Source organism: Oncorhynchus kisutch, linkage group LG27, assembly GCF_002021735.2.
Source record: "Oncorhynchus kisutch isolate 150728-3 linkage group LG27, Okis_V2, whole genome shotgun sequence".
Classification (NCBI taxonomy): Eukaryota; Metazoa; Chordata; class Actinopteri; order Salmoniformes; family Salmonidae; genus Oncorhynchus; species Oncorhynchus kisutch.
Genome location: NC_034200.2, coordinates 36,911,507 through 36,936,532, shown reverse-complemented (window position 1 = coordinate 36,936,532; position 25,026 = coordinate 36,911,507). Strand labels below are relative to the sequence as shown.

At 42.8% G+C, this 25,026-nt stretch overlaps 1 protein-coding gene across 2 annotated transcripts in view; it reads left to right on the top strand.

Annotated features, from left to right (window-relative positions):
• LOC109872036 (nuclear receptor-binding protein 2) overlaps positions 1 to 25,026 on the top strand; it is a 63,169-nt gene that overhangs the window by 22,007 nt on the left and 16,136 nt on the right. Inside the window, exons 2-10 of one of the 2 annotated variants that reach the window (XM_020463119.2) lie at positions 10,661 to 10,783; positions 11,203 to 11,304; positions 11,592 to 11,681; positions 12,168 to 12,208; positions 13,227 to 13,321; positions 14,668 to 14,691; positions 14,934 to 15,017; positions 18,847 to 18,902; positions 21,890 to 21,985. In XM_020463119.2, coding sequence (XP_020318708.1) covers positions 10,661 to 10,783; positions 11,203 to 11,304; positions 11,592 to 11,681; positions 12,168 to 12,208; positions 13,227 to 13,321; positions 14,668 to 14,691; positions 14,934 to 15,017; positions 18,847 to 18,902; positions 21,890 to 21,985 — 711 coding nt within the window. The remainder of the gene's footprint in view (positions 1 to 10,660; positions 10,784 to 11,202; positions 11,305 to 11,591; positions 11,682 to 12,167; positions 12,209 to 13,226; positions 13,322 to 14,667; positions 14,692 to 14,933; positions 15,018 to 18,846; positions 18,903 to 21,889; positions 21,986 to 25,026) is intronic. The other variant, XM_031806456.1, reaches the window with a different exon arrangement.

Sequence of the window (25,026 nt, the reverse complement as noted above, 5' to 3'; positions counted from 1 at the left end):
CTTTGAAGAGGGGGATGACCGCAGCTGCTTTCCAATCTTTGGGAATCTGACAATACAGAAGAGGGGTTGAACAGGCTAGTAATAGGGGTTGCAACAATTTCGGGAGATAATTTCAGAAAGAGAGGGACCAGAAAGTCTAGCCCGTCTGATTTGTGGGGGTCCAGATTTTGCAGCTCTTTCAGAACATCAGCTATCTGGATTTGGATGAAGGAGAAATGGGGGAGGCTTGCTGTGGGGGGTGCAGGGCTGTTGACCGGGGTAGGGGTAGCCAGGTGAATAGCATGGCCAGCCACAGAAAAATGCTTATTGAAATTCTCAATTATAGTGGATTTATCGGTGGTGACAATGTTTCCTAGCCTCAGTGCAGTGGGCAGCTGGGAGGAGTTGCTCTTATTCTCCATGGACTTTACAGCCCCGTAACTTTTTTGAGTTTTTGCAACAGGATGCACATTTCTGCTTGAAAATGCTAGCCTTAGCTTGCCTAACTGCCTGTGTATATTGGTTCTTAACTTCTCTGAAAAGTTGCATATCACGGGGGCAATTCGATGCTAATGCAGAATGCCACAGCATGTTTTTATGCTGGTCAAGGGCAGTGAGGTCTAGAGAGAATCAAGGGCTTTCTGTACAGCACTTTGAGATATCAGCTGATGTACGAAGGGCTATATAAATACATTTGATTTGATTTTGATTTGATATCTGTTCCTGGTTCTACATTTTTTTGAATGGGGCTTGCTTATTTAAGATGGTGAGGAAAACACTTTTTAAGAATAACCAGGCATACTCTACTGACGGGATGAGGTCAATATCCTTCCAGGATACCCGGGCCAGGTCGATTAGAAAGGCCTGCTCGCTGAAGTGTTTTAGGGAGTGTTTGACAGTGATGAGGGGTGGTCGTTTGACCGCAGACCCATTACGGATGCAAACAATGTGGCAGTGATCACTGAGATCTTGGTTGAAGACAGCAGAGGTGTATTTGGAGGGCAAGTTGGTTAGGATGACATCTATGAGGGTGCCCGTGTTTACAGCTTTGGGGTTGTAGCTGGTAGGTTCATTGATCATTTGTGTGATTGAGGGCATCAATCTTCGATTGTAGGATGGACGGGGTGTTAAGCATGTCCCAGTTTAGGTCACCTAGCAGCACGAGCTCTGCAGACAAAGGTATGGTAGGATGTGAATACAGTGGAGGTAAACCTAGGCATTGAGTGATGATGAGAGAGTTATTATCTCTAGAAACATCATTTAAACAGGTGATGTCATCGCATGTGTGGGAGGTGGAACTAAAGGGTTGGATAAAGTATATTGAGCAGGGCTAGAGGCTCTACAGTGAAATAAGACAATATTGCCTGCTAACATTAATTTATTTGTACTAAGTATGCAGGTTTAAAAAAATATTTACTTCTGTGTATTGATTTTAAGAAAGGCGTTGATGTTTATGGTTAGGTACATTCGTGCAACGATTGTTCTTTTTTCGCGAATGTGCTTTTGTTAAATCGTCACCCGTTTGGTGAAGTAGGCTGTGATTCCATGATAAATTAACAGGCACCACATTGATTATATGCAACGCAGGACAAGCTAGTTAACCTAGTACTATCATCAACCATGTGTAGTTTACTAGTGATTATGTGAAGATTGAATGTTTTTTACAAGTTTAATGCTAGCCAGCAATTTACCTTCGCTCCTTGCTGCACTCGTGTAACAGGTGGTCAGCCTGCCACGCAGTTTTCTCGTGGAATGCAATGTAATCGGCATCCAAAAATGCAGAGTTACTGATTTTTGTTATGAAAACTTGAAATCGACCATGCCGAATAATCGGTCGACCTCTATTAACAATGGGGTTCAAAAGGTCAAGGTTCATGGGCATTGGGGAGCACAGGAGCGAGAAGTTGGAAGGCTTGACTGTAACTCCATAATGGCCCAAGTTGGACCAGCCTTGTTTTCAAATGTAGAAACCCAATAAACACATTTTATATATATTTGCTGACCTGTAGTAGTGTAAAAAATTGGGAAAGGCCTAGCCCGCCTGCGAGCTTAGGTCTCTCTAGATAGACCTTTCTCATTTGTGGATTTGACTTATTCCAAATGAAGTTGAAAAATGTAGCTGTAACCAGAGACTCTGGGTTCGCGCCCAGGCTCTGTCGCAACTGGGAGGTCCGTGGGGCAACGCACAATTGGCGTAGCGTCGTCCGGGTTAGGGAGGGTTTGGCCGGTTGGGATATCCTTGTCTCATTGCGCACTAGCGACTCTTGTGGCAGGCCGGGCGCAGTGCACGCTAACCAGGTCGCCAGGTGCACAGTGTTTCCTCTGACACATTGGTGCAGCTGGCTTCCGGGTTGGATGCGCGCTGTGTTAAGAAGCAGTGCGGCTTGGTTGGGTTGTGTTTCAGAGGACGCATGGCGGAGGACGCATGGCTTTCGACCTTCGTCTCTCCCGAGCCCCTACGGGAGTTGTAGCGATGAGACAAGATAGTAACTACTAACAATTGGATACCACGAAAAAGGGGGTAAAAATTTAATATATATTATTTTTTAAAGAAATGTAGCTGTCCAGTTTGAACGTCGACTTTGGCAGAAAAATTTGAATAATTTGGAATAAGTACAAAAACCTTGGCAGTAGTCATCTTAACAGAATTAATGCGACCTAATAATGGAATGGGAAGAGACGACCACCTTATGAAATCCTGCCTAGTGCGCTCCAGGAGTGTTTAGAAGTTGTTTAAACAGAGCTTTAAATGAGTGTGTGACCTTTATCCCCAAATAAGTAAAGACCTGATGCTCTGCCTTAAATGGGAAATTGGCCCAATTCCTTCTGCTAACTGATTCATGGGGAGGAGCACACATTTTGTTTAACTTATAACCAGAGAATGTCCCAAAACCTTGTAGCATGTCCAAGAGAGAGGGTATAAACTCCACAGGGTTAGAGATGTGTAAAAGAAGATTGTCTGCATATAATTATGTTATGTTGCCCTTTAATATTCCCTTAATCCTCTCCTCTGCCCGCAATAGCCATATCAAATAGGAAAGGGGATAGACAGCAACCCTGCCTGGCCCCCCCTGTGGAGAAGGAAGTATCTGTGGTAACATTGTTGGCGTGAACAGAAGCCACTGGGGACGAGTACAAAATCTTAATCCAGGAAAGGAATGACGGGCCAAACTCAAATCATCCCTCTAGTACTGTAAATAGATATTTCCCCTCAACTGGTCGAAAGCCTTTTCGGCATCAAGAGAGATGAGAAACTCTGGCTGTTCAGTGAGCAGAATAAAGAACATGAAATAGACGGTGCATATTATAGAAAGATGACCTACCTGAGAAATCCGGTTTGGTCAGAGTTAATTATATTAGGCATCACTGTCTCTAAATGGCACAAGAGGACTGTAGTGAGAATTTTATAATCGCAGCACAAAAGGCTTATAGGTTGGAATGAGTCACAGTCTCTAAGGGGATTCTTGTCCTTTTTTTTAAGCAAAACCGAAGTAGTCATCTGGGTAAGGGTCTGTGGTAGTTTCTGACTAGAAAGGATTTCCTTGTACATTGAGCTGAGGATAAGGGATAATTTAGAGGAGAATGCTTTAGAAAATTCAATAGGGAAGCCATCAGACCCGGGGGGCTTTACCGCTCTACATGGACTGGATTTCCAGAGTAGCTTCATCTTTCACTCATTGAGACATCCATGTTGGTTGTTCATAAGAATTGAGACAGGGGATGTCTAGAAATGTATGCATACGAGATGTGTCAGGAAGAGCCTCTGGCGAGTAAAGAGCAGAGTAGAATTGCTTAAATTGATTGATTTCTTTGAGATAGGTAGAAGTTAAATCAGCTGCAACACAGATTTCAGGTATGCTGCTCCTTCTAGAAATTCATTTTTTCTTCTAAAAATACATACAAAAGTAATGTCTGCTAGCAGCGGATTGTCGAAGCTGGTGAGATGTTCGTAGAATTTTTACCTCGACATAAACAGAAGCTGCTCCGTTTGTTTGGTGGAAAGATTGTCAAATTCCAGATTGGTGGTAGCAGTCTATCTTTGTAGAGTTAAGGAGTCAGAAAACAGGCATATCTGTTGTCCACATCTAGAATGAGTTGCGATAGCTCCGATAAGCGTTTGGCACGTTGTTTGTCATGTATGAAATAATTTGGCCCCTTAGATATACTTTTAACGAGTCCCACACAGTAGAGTGAGACACCTCAGGGGTACAGTTGATCTGTAAAAAGACATCAATGTGAGTTGATATGTATTTTTTTTAAAGGCACTACAGGATAGTAGTAGTGGGTCAAGTCACCATGCGCATTGTGACACAGTACTGTCTGGAAAGAGGATATCTAGCTGGACAGGGCTATGGTCTGAGATAACAATGCTGTGATATTGGCTATTAGTTACAAAAGGAAGAATGATCTTGTCCAGCAGGAACAAGTCAATCCTAGAGTATGAGCGGTGGACTGGAGGAAACAAGTCAATCCTAGAGTATGAGCGGTGGACTGGAGGAAACAAGTCAATCCTAGAGTATGAGCGGTGGACTGGAGGAAACAAGTCAATCCTAGAGTATGAGCGGTGGACTGGAGGAAACAAGTCAATCCTAGAGTATGATTGGTGGACTGGAGGAAACAAGTCAATCCTAGAGTATGATTGGTGGACTGGACGAAACAAGTCAATCCTAGAGTATGAGCGGTGGACTGGAGGAAACAAGTCAATCCTAGAGTATGAGCGGTGGACTGGAGGAAACAAGTCAATCCTAGAGTATGATTGGTGCACTGGAGGAAACAAGTCAATCCTAGAGTATGATTGGTGGACTGGAGGAAACAAGTCAATCGTAGAGTATGATTGGTGGACTGGAGGAAACAAAGGGAGTACTGTTTAGCAGTGGGATAGCTCCTCCTCCATGGAACAGACAAATTATAGGATTCTAGAAATGAGTTGATTACTGCGCCTGATTTTGAAATTACATTGTTGGGCTTCGGTCTGGATCTGTCTAGACTTGGATGCAATACACAATTGAAATCTCCACCCAATGTCAAATGATGAGAGTTAAGGTCAGAAAGTGTTGCGATGAGCAGAGAAATTGAGCGTCATCCCAATTAGGACCATAGAGGTTAGCCTAGAATAACCTGTGTGCTAAACAATTTCCCCATCACCATCTGCCATCTGCTTTTTTTCTGATAAGGATGGCTGCCCCTCTGGCCTTAGTAACAAAGTTGGAGTGAAATATTTGGTCTACCCATCCTCTCTTTAGTTTGTCATGGTCTCTGGACCGGAGATGGGTCTCTTGGAGAAAAACAACGAACGGATTTAAGGACTTAAGATGAGCATACACTCGACTACGCTTCACCACCTGGTTCATTCCTTTCATGATCCAGCTGATACAGCTTGTGGCGCCTAGAGTATGTGAATTAGGCATAGTAATCAGAAATGAATGTAAGTACGATCTCATGGCCAGTGTGCTGAAAGGTCAGAGTAATAAAGAAAAGAAAAAAAAAACGGCTAAAAACAACAAAATAGCCAGAAAACCTTGGACCCCTATGCTGGTCTTCCCCCTGTTGGAAGGCTGCATCTCCTAGACTAGAGCAAAATGCTACCATGTTAAACTGAACCTCTTCTTCATGACTATCACCGTGTAGTCTGGATAAATGTGAATATTCTGGCCATAGTAGGTGATGGGAGCCTCTCACGTTGCCTTAGGGAAGACCTCCTCCTCCTGAAGGTAGTGGAATTTAACTACTATGGTTCTGGGCGGCTCCCCATTCTTTGGTGCAGACTGTATGCTTCTGTACTCCCTGTCAAGGTTGGGGGTGTAATCGAGGCCTAGAATTTCCTGTAGCAGTTTAGCTATGGACAGGGTAGGCTGCATTCCGCCTACGGTCTCGAGTCCCTCTCTCCCGCCGAAAATGCGACAGTTCCCCTGCCACTGTCTGTTCTCGAGGTCCTCAACCTTGGAAGTGAGTTTGACGACATCTGATGATAGCCGAGTGACTTGCTCTTCCAGTGTCACCACTTTGTCGGAGTAAATATTTGTGCCATATTCCAGACTATTCAGACGGGTGTCATGTCTTGTCAAGTCTTCGTTAACGGAGTCGATCTTTATGTATACCTCGGTGGCGAGAATAGGTATTTGTGTGGATAGTGACTCCACCTTATCCATCACAGTCTGTTCAGATTTAATGATAGCCGCCATTACCATATCTAGGTCGGGAAACAGAGTCCGTGTCAGGTGAGCCCGCGGCCATTGTTGTCTCGACATTTATGATTAAAAGACAAAAAAAATCTGGAAAAAAATCAAGATTAGTAAATTGGGTTTGATTCCATATTAAATGTTACAAAATTAACACGGTGGGGGAGGTGTTGGTCAAGTATTAATAGTAAATTGTTCGTCTTCACGTGTTGCTGCTCCCCAGTATTTATTTTCTGTGTTATTTCTTACATTATTAGCCCAGAATTATTTTGGGTGTTATTACATACAGCTGGAAAGAACTCTTGGATATCAGAGCGGCGGTAACCCACCAGTAGTATGACCAGGAATACGACTTTCCTGAATTGGATCCTTTGTTCGTACCCCCCAGGGCAATTGATTCTAGAGGCTGATCCAAAACATAGCCGGCGGAGAAGAGGTATTTGGAGTGGACTTCTAGTCCGACTCAGGAGGCGTGCCTACCACCCACTGCTTCCGAGTATATTACTCGCTAATGTTCAGTCTTTGGATAATAAAGTTGATGAGCTCAGGGTGAGGATCTCCTTCCAGAGAGACATCAGGGATTGTGATGTATTCTGTTTCACGGAAACATGGCTCTCAAAATATACTGTCTGAGTCTGTCCAACCAGTTGGGTTCTCAGTTCATCAAGCAGATGGGAATAAAGATCTCTACGGGTAGAAGGGCTGGCGTGTATGTTTCATGATTAACTACTTATGGTGTGATTGTGAATACCTCACAATCAAATGCCATCCGTATTACCGCCCAAGAGCATTCTCTTCGGTTATAGTCACAGCCGTGTATAAGCCAATACCACAACGGCCTCTCAAATAACTACACTGGACTGGAAACCACATATCCTTAGGCCGCATTTATTGTAGCAGGGAATTTTAACAAAGCTAAAATGAGGAAATCGCTACCGAGTACTCTCATCACATTGACTGTAGCACTTGCTCTGAGAACATTGGACAACTGCTACTCAAATGCCTACAAGGCCCTCCCCTGCCCTCCCTTCGGTATGTCTTATCACGACTCCATTTTGCTCCTCCCTTCCTATAGGCAGAAACTCATACAGGAAGTACCCGAGCTACGGTCTATTCAACGCTGGTCTGACCAATCGGAGTCCATGCTTCAAGATTGTTTTGATCATGCGGACTGGGATATGTTCCGGGTAGCCTCTGAGAATAACATTCCGGAGTACACCGATACGGTGACTGAGTTTATCAGGAAATGTATTGTTGTACCCACTGACTTTTAACCTACCCAAACCAGAAACCATGGATAGATGGCAGCATTCGCGCAAAACTGAAAGCTCAAACCACTGCATTTAGCCATGGCAAGGTGACTGGGAATAATATTATAATATATATTTTTAAACAGTGTAGTTATTCCCTCCCGTAAGCAATCAAACAGGCAAAACATCAGTACAGAGACAAAGTGGAGACGCAATTCAACGACTCAGACACGTATGTGGCAGGGTCTACAGACAATCACGGACTACAAAGGGAGTCCGCGATGTCTTGCTTCCGGATAAGCTAAACACATTTTTGCCCACTTTGAGTATAACACAGTGCCACCGACGCGGCCAGCTACCAAGGACTGTGGGTTCTCCTTCGTGGCCGACGTCAATAAGACATTTAATCGCGATAACCCTCGCTGGGGAAGCCACGTCCTCAGAGTATGCGCAAACCAGCTGGCTGGAGTGTTTACAGGCATATTCAATCTCTCCCTATCCCAGTCTGCTCTCCCCACATGCTTCAAGATGTCCACCACTGTTCCTCTACCCAAGAAAGCAAAGGTAGCTGAACTAAATGACTATCGACCCGTAGCACTCACTTCTGTCATCACAAAGTGCTTTGAGAGACTAGTCAAGGATCATATCACCTCTACCTTAACTGACACCCTAGACCCACTTCAACTTGCTTACCACTCCAGTAGATCCACAGACGATGCAATCACACTGCACACTGCCCTATCCCATCTGGGCAAGAGGAAAACCTATGTAAGAATGCTGTTCATTGACTATAGCTCAGGATTCAACACCATAGTACCCTCCATGCTCATCGTTAAACTCGGAGCCCTGGGTCTGAACCCCGCTCTGTGCAACTAGGTTCTGGTCTTCCTGACGGGCCACCCCAAGGTGGTGAAGGTATGAAACATCACCTCTGCTCTGCTGATCCTCATCATAGGGGACCCACAAGGGTACGTGCTCAGCCTCCTCCTGTACTCCGTTTACCCATAACCGCGTGGCCACGCACGCCTCCAACGACACAACAGTAGTAGGCCTGATTACAAACAATGATGAGACAGCCTACAGGGAGGAGATGAGGTCCCTGGGAGTGTGGTGCCAGGAAAATAACCTCTCACTCAACATCAACAAAACAAAGGAGCTGATCGTGGACTTCAGGAAACAGCAGAGGGAGCACCCCTATCCACATTGACGGGACCGCAGTGGACAAGGTGGAAAGCTTCAAGTTTCTTGGTAAACATCACTGACAAACTGAAATGGTCCACCCACACAGACAGTGTGGTGAAAAAGGCGTAAGAGCACCTCTTCAACTTTAGGAGGCTGAAGATATTTGACTTGGCATCTAAAACCCTGACAAACTTTTACAGATGCACAATTGAGAGCATCCTGTCGGGATGTATCACCAGCTGGTACGCCAACTACACCGCCTGCAATCACAGGATTCTCCAAAGGGTGGTGCGGTCTTTCCCAACGCATCACTGGAAGCAAACTACTTGCCCTCCAGGACCCCTACAGGAAGTCATTGACTTGTCACAGGAAGGCCAAAAATATCAACCCGAGCCACTGCCTGTTCACCCCGCTATCATCCAGAAGGCGAGGTCAGTACAGGTGCATCAAAGCTGGGACCGAGAGACTGAAAAACAGATTATATCTCAAGGCCATCAGACTGTTAAATAGCCATCACTAGCATCTTAGAGGCTGCTGCCCTATATACATAGACTTGAAATCACTGGCCACTTTAATGTTTACATTTTTTTAATTAAACCCCATATTTTGCATTACTCATCTCACATGTATATGCTGCATTCTATTCATTGCTCATCCAAATATTGATATATTCTTAATTCCTTTACGTTAGATTTGTGTGTATTGTTAGATATTACTGCACTGTTGGAGCTAGAAACACAAGCATTTCGCTACACCCACAATAACATCTGCTAAACATGCGTATGTGACCAATAACATTTGATTTGTAATGATGATCATTCTGTTTTAATCAGCTTCTTGATATGCAACACCTGCCAGGTGGATGTATTACCTTGGTAAAGGAGAAATGCTCACTAACAGGGATGTAAACAAATTTGTACACAACATTTTAGAGAAATAAGCCACTTGTGTGTATGGAACATTTCTGGGATCTTTTATTTCAGCTCATGAAACATGGGACCAGCACTTGTTTGTGTTTTTTTGTTAATAAGAGAACATGTTCCAATTTACAATCAATTCTTTCACTTTGTAAATGTGGGGTAGGTTGTTGTAGATCATTAGAACATGCACATTTATTCCCTTATGTAGATTATGTTTTAAGACAGAAAATGTTAAGACTATGCAAGGGGTGTGTAGACTTTCACTAGCGACTATCTTACTTGTGTTGACCCCGTTTTACTCTCCAGACAGGATAGCGTGCAGTCAGTTTGGAACGGGATCATTTCCTTTTGATCCCTTACAGCGTGAGTCCGAAGATCATTGACTTATTCAATTTAGACTCATTTACGCAAATAGAACTAATGTAAATGTGTGGGGTTTTTTTTCCTAACATGTTCTTATACTGTCCTTTGCAACTCCCTGTCAGGTGTGGTAGATGGTTCAGTTGTTCAACGACCAGACATATTTTGGGGATACTTGAGTCATACACTGTGTACAAAACGTCAGGAACACCTGCTCTTTCCATGACGTAGCTTTCATTACAACCGGTCAGTCAATGATTACTGATGGATGTCACTAGTTAAATCCACTTCAATCAGTGTAGATGAGGTGTGTTCCTAAGGTGTTCCTTATGTTTTGTACACTCAGTGTCTATTCTAGAACATATTGGAAGGTGTAAACAATGTTTGTTCATTTTTAAATGGTCCAAGTTTTGCTTCTGTACCTCTAAAATGAACCACTATAACATGCAGCACAAATCCAGGGTTCATTTGAATACTTCTAAGAAATCCTAATTTTCTTTGAAGTAATCACTGATCTGACATGTCTGGATTGGTGAAAAGCGTTCACCTATTCAATTGTTTTGTATCACTGATTGCCTCAAGGAGGGGAAGAAGGAGGGAAGCATTATACATTTCTTTGTCTGACTTTTGTTGAACAGATGGAGGGTGACAGTAGGCCAGATTCTAACCTATGCCAACACTGGAGACCGGCTTTACCCCTAGAGCAGCCAGGCCACGGAGGGAAGCATTTTAACAGTTTCGAAGAGGGCTGACTAATACTTTGGACCTACGCTTTCCTCTGTTTTTGTAGGTGAGTCAGGGGAATGTCCCGGGCATCGAGACTGCCTCACTGGCCATGGACACAGAGGAGGGGGTGGAGGTGGTGTGGAACGAAGTGCAGTTCTCCGATAAGAAGGTCTTCAAATCTCACGAGGTATCTTTTTAATAATCCTGTCCTGATTTTTTTATGTATTACCCCCCCCATTTTTTTAAAGGCAGAATCTGGTACAAAAAAAAAAAGAGAAGAAAAAGAAGTTTGACCCGGCAGGACTAGGAAGGTAGATATTGTTGTCGTGTGTGTCAAAGAATGATGTTGATAACCGGCTTTGAGAGCTCATGGGGCGGGCAGGTAGCCAAGTGGTTAGAGCATTGGACCAGTAACCGGAAGGTTGTGCGATCAAATCCCCGAGCTGACAAGAAGTTTGTCATTCTGAACAGGGCAGTTAACCCACTGTTCCAAAGCCATCATTGTAAATAAGAATGTGTTATTTAACTTTATTTAACTCGCCTAGTTAAATAAAGATAGTAAAACCATTTCAGAAGTGTGGGTCTTCATGGTTGTTTGTCTTGCAGGATCGAATGAGGGAGATGTTTGAGAGCCTGATGCATGTCGATCACCCCAACATTGTCAAGTTCCATAAGTACTGGCTGGACACCAGGGAGAGTCGGGCGAGGGTGAGGGACATGAGCACACATGACCTTGGTCTCTCTCACACACACACACACACACACACACACAGGTAACCAGTACATACTGTACACAGGAACAAACTGTCAGCATCTGGGAGAAGTAATTACCCTCCTTTTTTTTTTAAGTCCATTCAAAACGGCTTGTGAATTTCAATGACTATAGTATATGGATATATAATTTTACACCTTTTCGGATAAACAAGTTTTTCCAAGAACACTGATGCCCCTCCCCCTTCCATTCATTATATCTCCATGTCTATCTCCGAACTCAGGTGATCTTCATCACAGAGTACATGTCATCAGGCAGTCTAAAGCAGTTCTTAAAGAAAACAAAGAAAAACCACAAGACCATGAATGTCAAGGTGAGTCCATTCCATAGAGAATGATAGAGGCCCCTAATGACCAAAAGGCTGAGGGCTTCCACCATTTTAAAGTAGTCAAGTGGGTGGGTAATTCCTATGGGTAGCCTGAATGGCGTTACTCATGCTGTCAGATCTATCATCTCTATGGTCCATTCCCACTCGTCTTCCTCCTCCTTCATCAAACCTCAACTGGGAATAGCGCCATCTAGTGTTTGGCTTTAAAACTACCACAACATATAGGATTTAGAACGTTTCTCGTAGTCACTTATCCTGTGTTTGTCTCTGGACGGATTCCAGACCACCCGCAAAGCAGTCGCGCTGCACATACTAACAGATTCAAATGCTCTGCAGCAGGGCATCAGATTGCACCAGTAGGTTAAACACCTATCCAGATGGTGTAAGATTTTGTAGACGGCCACTGTTTATGTATCTATTTAAGTCATTCGGTAAAACTGTTTCTCTGCTTTGCGTGTGGTCGGTTTTTAGGCATGGAAGCGATGGTGCACTCAGATTCTGTCAGCTCTGAGGTAAGAAACCCGGCACCATTCAACCTGTCAACAAATGTGAATTTTGCTTGAAATAAACCAACTCTAGAAATCTTCTAGTCAAATTGTGGTTCAAATCTAGTTAAAATGACGTAGACTTTTTTTAAAAATTTTAACCAAAAGTTCAACTACAATTCAGATGACAGTGATAGAATATTGGTTTTGTATATTTTGTGTGAACTCTATTTATTCAGTGATATATCTAAATGATAGTGTTGGAAAAAGTACATGCTTGAGTAAAAGTAAAGACACCTTAATAGAAAATGACTCAAAAGTGAAAGTCACCCAGTAAAATCCTACTTAAGTTTTTTTTTTAAATTTAAAAAGTATTTGGTTTTAAATATACTTAAGTGTAAATCATTTCAAATTCCTTATTAAGCAAACCAGATGTGTTTTTAAAATGTACTGTTAGCCAGGGGCACACTCCAACACTCATACATAATTTTCAAACAAAACATTTATTTAGTGAGTCCACCAGATCAGATGCCGTAGGGATGACCAGGGATTTTCTCTTTAAGTGAGTGAATTAGACCATTTTCCTGTCCAGCTAAGCATTCAAAGGGAAATTGTATGGAGTAAAAAAGTACATTATTTTCCTCAGGAATGTAGTGAAGTAAAAGTAGTAAAAAATATCAAAGGTAAAGTACAGATAGATACCTGAAACTACTTAAGTAAAAATACTTAAAATACTTAAGTAGTACTTAAAGTACTTATAATAAAATAAATCAATTAAACTTAAGTACTTTAAACCAGCATGTTTAACTGCCTGACTGCCATGTTTCTTAAATTGTATTATATTTAACTACTATAAATAAGCAACTTTAACATCAAGCTGAACGATGTGAAACTGCTTCTCCTGTAGAAGATTTATGAAGTAGATTATACAGAGCACATGACAAGACATAATATATTACTGACATTTGATTTTAACACAGGACAGAAATCACACGCACCAAAAAGGTTCGCTTTTTTTAATATGAATGCGAATTTATATCCTTAGTTATCTGCATTCCTGCCACCCGCCCATAGTCCATGGTAACTTGACGTGTGACACCATCTTTATCCAGCACAACGGACTCATCAAGATCGGCTCGGGTATGTGGTCTACAGGGCAAGGAGGGGGGGGAAGAGAGTACCAGTACTCCACCGTTTTCCCTGACGCTAGTTGGATTTAAATCATAGGAAATGCTATGCTTTTAAAACCGTCAGAGGTAGTGCACAAGTGGACATTTGCAGGGAAAAGATTGGAAAATTACAACGCGGGTGTTTATCTAATCACCAAAAAACAAAGAACAATGGTAATAAGACACTGCTGTTACTGATGTACCCCTCTAACAGACCTACAGTGATATCACATTCTATTAAGTTGAATGGGGATTACAGTACCAGTCAAAAGTTTGGATACCTACTCATTCAAGGGTCTTTCTTTTCTTTTTACTAGTTTCTACATTGTAGAATAATAGTGAAGACATCAAAACTATAAAATAACACATGGAATCATGTAGTATCCCAAAAAAGTGTTCAACAAATCAAAATATATTTTCGATTCTTCAAAGTAGCCACCCTTTGGCTCATCAGACCAAAGGACAGATTTCCACCAGTCTGTCCATTGCTCCTGTTTCTTGTCCTTTTGGTAGTAGTTTCTTTGTAGCAGTTCGAAAAGTCTCCTCTAAACAGTTGATGGTGAAATGTGTCTTGAACTCTGAAGCATTTATTTGGTATTTGGGCTGCAATTTCTGAAGCTGGCAACTAATGAACTTATCCTCTGCAGCAGAGGTAACTCTGGGTAACTTCTTTCCTGTGGTCAGTCCCCATGAGAGCCAGTTTCAACAGGTTGCTTGTTGATTTTTGCGACTGCATTTGAAGAAACTTTCAAAGTTCCTGAAGTAAAGTATTGATGGACTGTCGTTTGTCTTTACTTATTTGAGCTGTTCTTTCTCTGTTTATTTAAAATGTTCTTGCCATAATATGGACTTGGTGTTTTACCAAATTGTTCTGTCTTCTGTATACCACCCCTACCTTGTCACAACACAACTGATTGGCTCAAATACATTAAGAAAGAAAGATATTCCACAAACTAACTAATTGAAATGCATTCCAGGTGACTACCTCATGAAGCTGGTTTAGAGAATGCCAAGAGTGTGCAAAGCTGTCATCAAGGCAAAGGGTGGCTGGATACTTTGAAGAATCTTATAAAAATATAATTTGACTTGTTTAACACTTTATTTTTTGGTTACTAGATTATTTCATAGTTTTGATGTCTTTACTTTTATTCTATGTTGTAAAAAAAAACTAAGAAAAACCCTTGAATGAGTAGGTGTGTCCAAACTTTTGACTGGTACTGTATATAATTGAATAAATACCTAACTTTTCCCCAGTTTTTCCTCTTTGGGACATGATCATTTGTTTGAATTCTCAGTGTCTTTCTGTTTTGTTTACAGTGTGGCATAGGCTGTTTGTCAATGGTAAGAATCCTATTTGTCACTGTTGTTTGTTTTCCCCCCTTCTAGTCTACAATCCAACTACTAATTTAGGAACTAAGTTCTGTTGTGGTTTATGTTCTCAAGACTGCCATTCACTTGGTCAAAAAAACCTCTGTTTTTTTAGATAACCTGTTGAAGAGTAATTGTGAATATAATCTGTTTTTGAGAGTGTGAATGAGATGGAGACTTATTTTTTTACTCTGGTCTGTTTGTCCCTTTCTTAGTTTTCCCAGAGGCGATCTACGGAAATGTGCAGCATCATCGGGATGATGAAACGAACCAGCACTATTTTGCTCCTGAATACGGCTGTAAGTGTCTATCTCCCATCTTTTTTACTCTCCCTTTAACTCCATCTACTCCCCATGCATTTGATGTAGCTCTTATTTTGGCTCGTGTGCATGAACAATACTCCACCACCTATTCTGCCTTTCTCTTATGATAATTTAGTTAACTTTAATAGCAAATTAAGGGCAACCATTGATGCCATAGCTCCAGTAAAGTTGAAAAAGGCCACATCCAAAGGGAGAGCCCCTTGGAGTGAGAAATAATAAATGAAAGAGAAATTGCAGAAAGGCAGAGCGGAAGTGGAGAAAGGCAGGTGCAGGTCCATTGTGATATTCTGAGAGAGCAACTTGACATATTTAACAAGGCAATTATGAATGCCAGACGGGCTAATTTTTCTAACATGATCACTATTAATCAGAGTAATTTGTGAGTGCTCTTCTCCACCATTGATGGCCTGATAAATCCTACACCTGCAAACCTATGTGACCTTTCCTCCACATCTAAATGAGTTTGCAGCATATTTCAGAGAGAAGATACCCAGCCTAATGTTGGTTATCAGTAAAGCAAGACCTGATGAGAAGGCACTATGGATTTATTTCCCCTGGTTGACACAGACATGCTCAGGAAAGTGATATCACAACTTAAGCCTCGATCCTATCCTCAACACCTTCAAAACAGTTTTTAATAGTGTATCTGAAGAAATGCAAGCTATTGTTAACCACTCTCTGTTCATAGCAGTTTTTAGTGCAGTGGGGAGAGTGCCTATGTTAAAAACCGTTCTGAAGAAAAGTAATCTGTACTGAACCAAAATATTAGCCCAACATTCAACAATTTCAACGATTTTATTGAGTTACACTTCATATAAGGAAATCGGTCAATTGAAATAAATGAATTAGGCCCTAATCTATGGATTAGACATGGGGCACAGCCATGGTTGGGCCTGGGAGAGCATAGGCCCACCCACTTGGGAGCCAGAACCAGCCAATCCGAATGAGTTTTTCCCCACAAAAGGGCTTTATTACAGACGGATATACTCCTCAGTTTCATCAGCTGTCTGGGTGACTGGTCTCAGTCGATCTCACAGGCATCGGAACGCAGAGCTTTCAAAACATGAGTCACTTCCGGGTTGGATTTTTCTCAGGCTTTCGCCTGCAATATCAGTTCTGTTATACTCACAGACAATATTTTTACAGTTTTGGAAACTTTAGTGTTTTCTATCCTAAGCTGTCAATTATATGCATATTCTAGCATCTGGTCCTGACAAAATAGCCTGTTTACTCTGGGAACGTTATTTTTCCAAACATGAAAATACTGCCCCCTAGTTACAAGAAGGTAAGAAGCCGGATGTGAAGGTCCCAGGCTAGTGTCGTTACACGTGGTCTGCGATTGTAAGGCCTGCCAAACTGTCAAATTCTCTAAAACAACATTGGAGGCGGCTTATGGTAGAGAAATTAACATTCTCTGGCCATAACTCTGTTGGACATTCCTGCAGTCAACATGCCAATTGATTGCTCCCTCAACTTGCGACATCTGTGGTGTTGTGAGGTCCTTTTATTTTCCCCAGCACAAGGTTCACCTGTGTAACAATCATGCTGTTTAATCAGCTTCTTGAAATGCCACACCTGTTAGGTGTATGGATTATCTTGACAAAGGAGAAATGCTTACTAACAGGGATGGAAATTAATGTGCACAATTTGAGAAATAAGCTTTTTGAGTGCAAGGAACATTTCTGGGATCTTTTATTTCAGCTCATGAAACATGGGACCAACACTTAATTTTTTTTTATTTAACTTTTATTTAACTAGGCAAGTCAGTTAAGAAAACATCTTATTTACTTTGGCGGCCTACAACGGCCAAACCCGGACAACACTGGGCCAAATGTGCGCCACTCCTATGGGACTCCCAATCACGGCCGGTTGTGATACAGCCTGGATAAAAACTTTCATGTCGCGTTTTAAAATTTTTGTTCAGTATAGATTCTAACGCTCTTAGCAATTTTCAGCCAATCTCCAACCTTCCATTATTAAGCAAACATCTGGAGAATTTGGTGTTCAAACAGCAGTGTCAATGTAAAAAAAAAAAGTTTACAATTCCCATCTAGTTTTCATGCCCACCACAGCACAGAGACCGCCTTAGTTAAAGTGGTCAATTATCTTTTAGAGCCATCAGACGCCAAACAGCTCTCTGTCCTTGTACTCTTAGATTTAAGTGCTGCATTCGACACTGTTGACCATGATGTCCTTCTGGGCAGACTGTGGAGACGTGTGTTGGCCTCTCCAGTCCAGCTCTAAATTCGTTTAGAACTGGGGGGGGTTTGTCACCCTTGGTGAACAACACTCAGAGAAAATACATTCCACAAGGTTCTATTTCCGGTACTGAGTCCGGTGCTGTTCAGTTAATATATGTTAACTCTTGGCAGCGTTATCAGAAAGCACAGCATTGATTTTCACTGCTACGCATATGTAACACAACTTTACATTTCTGTGTCACCAGAGGATTTTAGCTCCATGGATAAATGATTAGGCTGTATTGGTGATTGTAAATAATTGGGTGGCTCACAACTTCCTCCAGCTAAATTAAGACAAGACCGAGGTACTTATTGTTGGAGCCAAAGCACAGAGGGAGAATCTAGCCACACATTATAATTCATGGGCAAGAAAGATGGTATTTTACATTCTGAGCTAAATTTCTAATCACAATTTAGGATTTTTGACAGCTTTTTACCACCTGAGGAACATTGCCAATGTGCATCTGTTTCTCTCAGGCTGATAGAGACTCATCCATGCTTTTATTACAAGCAGGCTTGACTACTACTGTAATGCTCTCCTGTCTGGTCTACCCAAGAATGCCATTGGTCACCTGCAAAACATACAGAATACTGCAGCGTGGGTACTGACCAAGACCAGACGGAGAGCACACATTACACCGGTTTTAAGGTCTCTGCACTGACTGCCTGTGAGTTTTAGAATACATTTTAAGATTCTTATATTGGATTTTAAATCAATCCACCATTGTGCACCCCAGCACATGTCAGACATGCTTTTAAGTTATGTTCCCACTAGGTCCCTCCGGTCCTCTGTCAATGGCCTTTGAACTATCCCAAAGCCTGGGACCAAAAGGCATGGAGAGGCAGCCTTTAGTTACTATGCCCCCAGCCCTCTGCCAGAGAACCTGAGGGGAACAAGAGGCATGGAGAGGCAGCCTTTAGTTACTATGCCCCCAGCCCTCTGCCAGAGAACCTGAGGGGAACAAGAGGCATGGAGAGGCAGCCTTTAGTTACTATGCCCCCAGCCCTCTGCCAGAGAACCTGAGGGGAACAAGAGGCATGGAGAGGCAGCCTTTAGTTACTATGCCCCCAGCCCTCTGCCAGAGAACCTGAGGGGAACAAGAGGCATGGAGAGGCAGCCTTTAGTTACTATGCCCCCAGCCCCCTGCCAGAGAACCTGAGGGGGGCTGAAACTGTGGACATATTTAAAAGAAAACACACCTCTTTAGCTTTGCTTTTCCTTAGGGTACTTTTTAGTCGTTCAGTTCGTATTATTTGATTTTTTTTCATCATCTATGCTTGTGTAGTAAATATTTACCTTTATTTTTTCCTGTGAAGGGCATTGTGTTGGATTCCATGTCTGAAATGTGCTATATAAAAATATAGCTTGATTTGATATGTCATATTTGATATGCTTTGTTTTGTACCTAGTGTGTGTGTAGTGTACATTGAGCTGTCTTCAAATGTGTGTAATTCAGACAAAGGGGTCTCTAAATAACCTTTTCTCTTTCCTTCTCCCCTTGTCTCTGTCTCACATGCTCTGTGTCTGTCTCTGTCTGTCTCTCTCCTACACTATTCTGCTTTAGTGGCTGAGGATGTTTGCTCTATTGACATCTTCGCCTTTGGCATATGTACCCTGGAGGTAAGACAAAACAACTCGGGGTGAAGTTTCCCCCTGGGTACAGATTTAGGATCAGCGTCTAGGGTGAACTTCACTCTACGCCGACACAAAACACTTTCTCTTGCAGTGTTCCAATAATAAACAACCAAATACCCTTTAGATACACTACATGACCAAAAGTATGTGGACACCTGCTCGTCATCAAACATCTCATTCTAAAATCGCGGGCATTTATGGAGTTGGGTCTTGCTTTTGCTGCTATAACAGCTTCCACTCTTCTGGGAAGGCTTTCCACTAGATGTTGGAACATTGCTGCGGGGACTTACATATCTTCCTGAGAAAGATGCCGCGTCGCGTCCTGAGAAAGATGCCGCACCCTGGGAAAGATGCCGCGTCCTGAGAAAGAGGCCGCGCCCTGAGAAAGAGGCCGCGCCCTGAGAAAGAGGCCGCGCCCTGAGAAAGAGGCCGCGCCCTGAGAAAGAGGCCGCGCCCTGAGAAAGAGGCCGCGCCCTGAGAAAGAGGCCGCGCCCTGAGAAAGAGGCCGCGCCCTGAGAAAGAGGCCGCGCCCTGAGAAAGAGGCCGCGCCCTGAGAAAGAGGCCGCGTCCTGAGAAAGAGGCCGCGTCCTGAGAAAGAGGCCGCGCCGCACCCTGAGAAAGATGCCGCACCCTGAGAAAGATGCCGCGTCCTGAGAAAGATGCCGCTCTCTGAGAAAGATGCCGCTCTCTGAGAAAGATGCCGCGCCCTGAGAAAGAGGCCACGCCGCGTCCTGAGAAAGATGCCGCGCTCTGAGAAAGATGCCGCGCCCTGAGAAAGATGCCGCGCTTCTTACCACAGCCGATTAGAAATTGTAATGTATTTTTGTAGCCGTCTATTTACCACCACAAACTGACGCTGGCACTAAGACTGCACTCAAGCAGCTGTATAAGGCAATAAGCAAACAGAAAAATGCTCATCCAGAAGTGGTGCTCCTAGTGGCCAGGGATTAATGCAGGCAAACTTAAATCTGTTTTACCTAATTTCTACCAGCATGTCACATGTGCAACCAGAGGGGGAAAAAACTCTAGACCACCTTTTACTCCTCACACAGACACCAACAAAGCTCTCCCTCGCCCTCCATTTGGAAAATCTGACCATAATTATATCCTCCTGATTCAGGCATACGAGCAAAAACTAAAGCAGGAAGTACCAGTGATTCGCTCAATACGGAAGTGGTCAGATGATGCAGATGCTATACTACAGGACTGTTTTGTTAGCACAGACTGGAATATGTTCTGCGATCCATCCAATGGCATTGAGGAGTATACCACCTCAGTCACCGGCTTCAATAAGTGTATCGACGACGTCGTCCCCTCAGTGACCGTACGTACATATCCCAACCAGAAGCCATGGATTACAGGCAACAACTACACTGAGCTAAAGGCTAGAGCTACTGCTTTCAAGGATTGGGATACTAATCAGGACGCTTATAAGAAGTCCCACTATGCCCTCCGACGAACCATCAAACAGGCAAAGCGTCAATAGAGGACTAAGATTGGATCCTACTATACCGGCTCTGACGCTCATCGACGGGGCAGGGCTTGCAAACGATTACGGACTACAAAGGGAAACCCAGCTGCGAGCTGCCAGTGATGCGAGCCTACCAGATGGACTAAATGCCTTTTTTATGCTCGCTTCGAGGCAAACAGCACTGAAACATGCATGAGAGCACCAGCTGTTCCAGACAACTGTGTGATCACGCTCTCCGTAGCTGATGTAAGACCTTTAAACAGGTCAACATTCAGACGGATTACCAGGACGTGTTTTCAGAGCATGGGTGGATCAACTGGCAAGTGTCTTCACTGACATTTTCAACCTCTCCCTGACTGAGTCTGTAAAACCTATGTTTCAAGCAGACCACCGTAGTCCCTGTGTCCAAGAAAGCGAAGGTATCCTGCCTAAATGACTAACGCTCTGTAGCACTCACGTCTGTAGCCATGAAGTGCTTGGAATGGCTCATGTTAACACCATCATCCCAGAAATCCTAGACCCACTGCAATTTGCATACCGCCCCAAGAGATCCACAGATGACGCAATCTCAATTGCACTTCACACTGCCCTTTCCCATCTGGATAAAAGGAACACCTATGTGAGAATGCTTTTCAATGACTACAGCTCAGCGTCAACATCATAGTGCCCACAAAGCTAATCATTAAGCTCAGGACGCTGGGACTAAACGCCTCCCTCTGCAACTGGATCCGGGACTTCCTGACGGGCTGCCCCCAGGTGGTAAAAGTAGGCAACAACACATCTGCAACGCTGATCCTCAACATGGGGGCCACTCAGGGGTGCGTCCTGATTCCCCTCCTGTACTCCCTGTTCACCCACAACTGTGTGGCCATGCACGACTCCAACGCCATCAAGTTTGCTGGCGACACAACAGTGGTATGCCTGATCACCGACAATGTTGAGACAGCCTATAGCAAGGAGGTCAGAGAGCTGGCAGTGTGGTGTCAGGACAACAAGCTCCTATGGCGGTGCCACGTTGAAAGTCACTGAGCTCTTCCGTAAGGCCATTCTACTGCCAATGTTTAACCATGGAGATTGCATGGCTGTGTGCTCGATTTTATACACCTGTCAGCAACGGTTGTGGCTGAAATAGCTGAATCCACAAATTTGAGGGGTGTCCACATTTTGTGTGTGTGTGTGTGTGTATATATAGTGTATGTCACAGATGTTAATTGAAACCCATATCTATGCTATGTTCAATAGACACGAAACAGGAAAAAACATTCTGATGTTTTACCTGAACTCTTTTTTTTTTGCCTACTGACGCATAATATTAATCACAAATGCAAAATAAGGGTCGTGTTCATTAGGTACCAAACGGAAGAAAACAGACTGAAAGAGGGAGGGACAATCTAGCCTTGGTCATGATAATAAGACCCGCCCATTTAGCTTTCTGTTTTACCGTTGTTGTCCTAATTAACACGACCCAGCACATTTTTGTTTTTGTCCTCCCCAACTTTAGATGGCAGTGTTGGAGATCCAGGCCAACGGGGACACTGTGGTATCCAAAGAAGCTATAACCAACGCCGCCCAGTCTTTAGAGGACCCACTCATAAAGGCAAGTTGCACAGGAGTAGTGGGCATACCTGGCGTGCCTAAAGTTAGGCATTTCCCACAGGGCAAAACCTGGTTGCTTTTCATATGAGTTATTTTATGACTTCATATTTACATATGAATCATATTTACACAAGCGCCATGCTCTACCTACTGAGCCACATGGGACCATATACTGGTTGTATACCAGTGGAGGCTGCTGAGGGGAGGTTGGCTCTTAATAAAGGCTGAAATGGAGTATAATGGCTGGAATGGAGTGAATATAATGGAATCAAACACATGAAAACAACGTGTTTGATTCCATTCCATTTACTCCATTCCGGCCATTATTATGAGCTGCCCTCCCCTCAGAAGCCTCCACTGTTGAATACTGCTTGAATAAGACGTTTTTTTTTGTTAATGGATTTTTTTGGTTGTTAAAAAGACATTAATTAACAACACGTCTAAAAAGACGCTAACAAAACGTATACAACCGGTGTGACCAGATAAAAAACAATAATGACGTCATCTCAACCAGAAAACATCATTAAGGTGCCATGTGCCAAATTTGACCTGCTGGGTTAGTGCTACATTAGCTGGTATATTCTCTTCCACCTTGCAACGCTCACTTATTTCAGCATTTGAACGCGCACAACAGCCTCGGTAAAAATGGTTTGCTTCCGCCAGGATGCCAGCATTATCTCAAAAGTAAATTTAAGAAGACACACTGCCGTAATGCATTCTGGGAAAATTGGGACTAATAACCAATAATGATGGAATATTAGAATCTCCAATTATACATCTCCTAGGGATTAATGGTACTGTAGTGGTAAATGTGTGAAGGAAAGTTGGCAGCTGCTACAATACTATAATACATTGAGTCAAACTGTCGATGTGTCATCTTCGTCAGTCACTGAAAGCCACGGTTCTCTCTAATTCCCATGACACATTTCTTCCTTCCTACCAAGTGATTGTAGTAACTCGGTGAAAGATGACAGGTCGTTTTTATATAAGCACATTGTAGGAAAGATGTCAGCAGCCGTAATGCTATATGTAACGTTACACGCCATCTTTCTTTCAATCACCAGAGGCTATGGCTCCTTCTAAATACCCAGTTCCTTCTAAATACCCAGTTCCTTCTAAATACCCAGCTCCTTCTAAATACCCAGCTCCTTCTAAATACCCAGTTCCTTCTAATTACCCAGTTCCTTCTAATTACCCAGTTCCTTCTAAATACTCAGCTCCTTCTAAATACCCAGCTCCTTCTAAATACCCAGTTCCTTCTAATTACCCAGTTCCTTCTAATTACCCAGTTCCTTCTAAATACCTAGCTCCTTCTAAATACCCAGTTCCTTCTAATTACCCAGTTCCTTCTAATTACCCAGTTCCTTCTAAATACCCAGTTCCTTCTAAATACCCAGTTCCTTCTAAATACCCAGTTCCTTCTAAATACCCAGCTCCTTCTAAATACCCAGTTCCTTCTAATGACCCAGTTCCTTCTAATGACCCAGTTCCTTCTAAATACCCAGTTCCTTCTAAATACCCAGTTCCTTCTAAATACCCAGTTCCTTCTAAATACCCAGTTCCTTCTAATGACCCAGTTCCTTCTAAATACCCAGTTCCTTCTAAATACCCAGTTCCTTCTAAATACCCAGTTCCTTCTAATGACCCAGTTCCTTCTAATGACCCAGTTCCTTCTAATGACCCAGTTCCTTCTAATTACCCAGTTCCTTCTAATTACCCAGTTCCTTCTAAATACCCAGTTCCTTCTAAATACCCAGCTCCTTCTAAATACCCAGCTCCTTCTAAATACCCAGTTCCTTCTAATGACCCAGTTCCTTCTAATGACCCAGTTCCTTCTAATGACCCAGTTCCTTCTAAATACCCAGTTCCTTCTAAATACCCAGTTCCTTCTAATGACCCAGTTCCTTCTAATGACCCAGTTCCTTCTAATGACCCAGTTCCTTCTAATTACCCAGTTCCTTCTAATTACCCAGTTCCTTCTAAATACCCAGTTCCTTCTAAATACCCAGCTCCTTCTAAATACCCAGCTCCTTCTAAATACCCAGTTCCTTCTAATGACCCAGTTCCTTCTAATGACCCAGTTCCTTCTAATGACCCAGTTCCTTCTAATGACCCAGTTCCTTCTAATTACCCAGTTCCTTCTAAATACCCAGCTCCTTCTAAATACCCAGCTCCTTCTAAATACCCAGTTCCTTCTAATGACCCAGTTCCTTCTAATGACCCAGTTCCTTCTAATGACCCAGTTCCTTCTAATGACCCAGTTCCTTCTAAATACCCAGTTCCTTCTAAATACCCAGTTCCTTCTAATTACCCAGTTCCTCTGTAAAAACTCACGTATGATTTTATTAAAGCTCAAACAAAGTTTATTCACCCAAAGGGTCAGACAGCTGAACAGACAAAGACATATACACACAAGTACTGGTATTTAATCCTTTCTCCTATGCCGAGTCTCCTCCTTACACATCTGAACAGCCAATACATCTCTGTTGCTGGACAGAACTTTAGTGATATTATTACTTATTTTCCATTTGCAAATAAATTCATTAAAAGTCCTACAATGTGATTTTCTGGATTTTTTTTCTTCTCATTTTGTCTGTCATAGTTGAAGTGTACCTATGATTAAAATGACAGGCCTCTCATCTTTTTAAGTGGGAGAACTTGCACAATTGGTGGCTGACTAAATACTTTTTTGCCCCACTGTATATATTACACATAGTATAGTGCATTCGGAAAGCCTTATTCTAAAATTGATTTAAATTGGGGGGGTTTTCCCGTCAATCTACACACAATGACCAAGCAAAAACAGATTTAGATTTTTTTCTTCTAATTTATTAAAAATAAGAAACAGAAATATAATTTACATAAGTATTCAGACCCTTTACTCAGGACTTTGTTGACGCACCTTTGGCAGCGATTACAGCCTCAAGTCCTTTTGGGTATGACACAAGCTTGGCACACATGTATTTGGAGTTTCTCCCATTCTTCTCTGCAGATCCTCCCAAGCTCTGTCAGGTTTGAGGGGGGTGCGTTGCTGCACAGCTA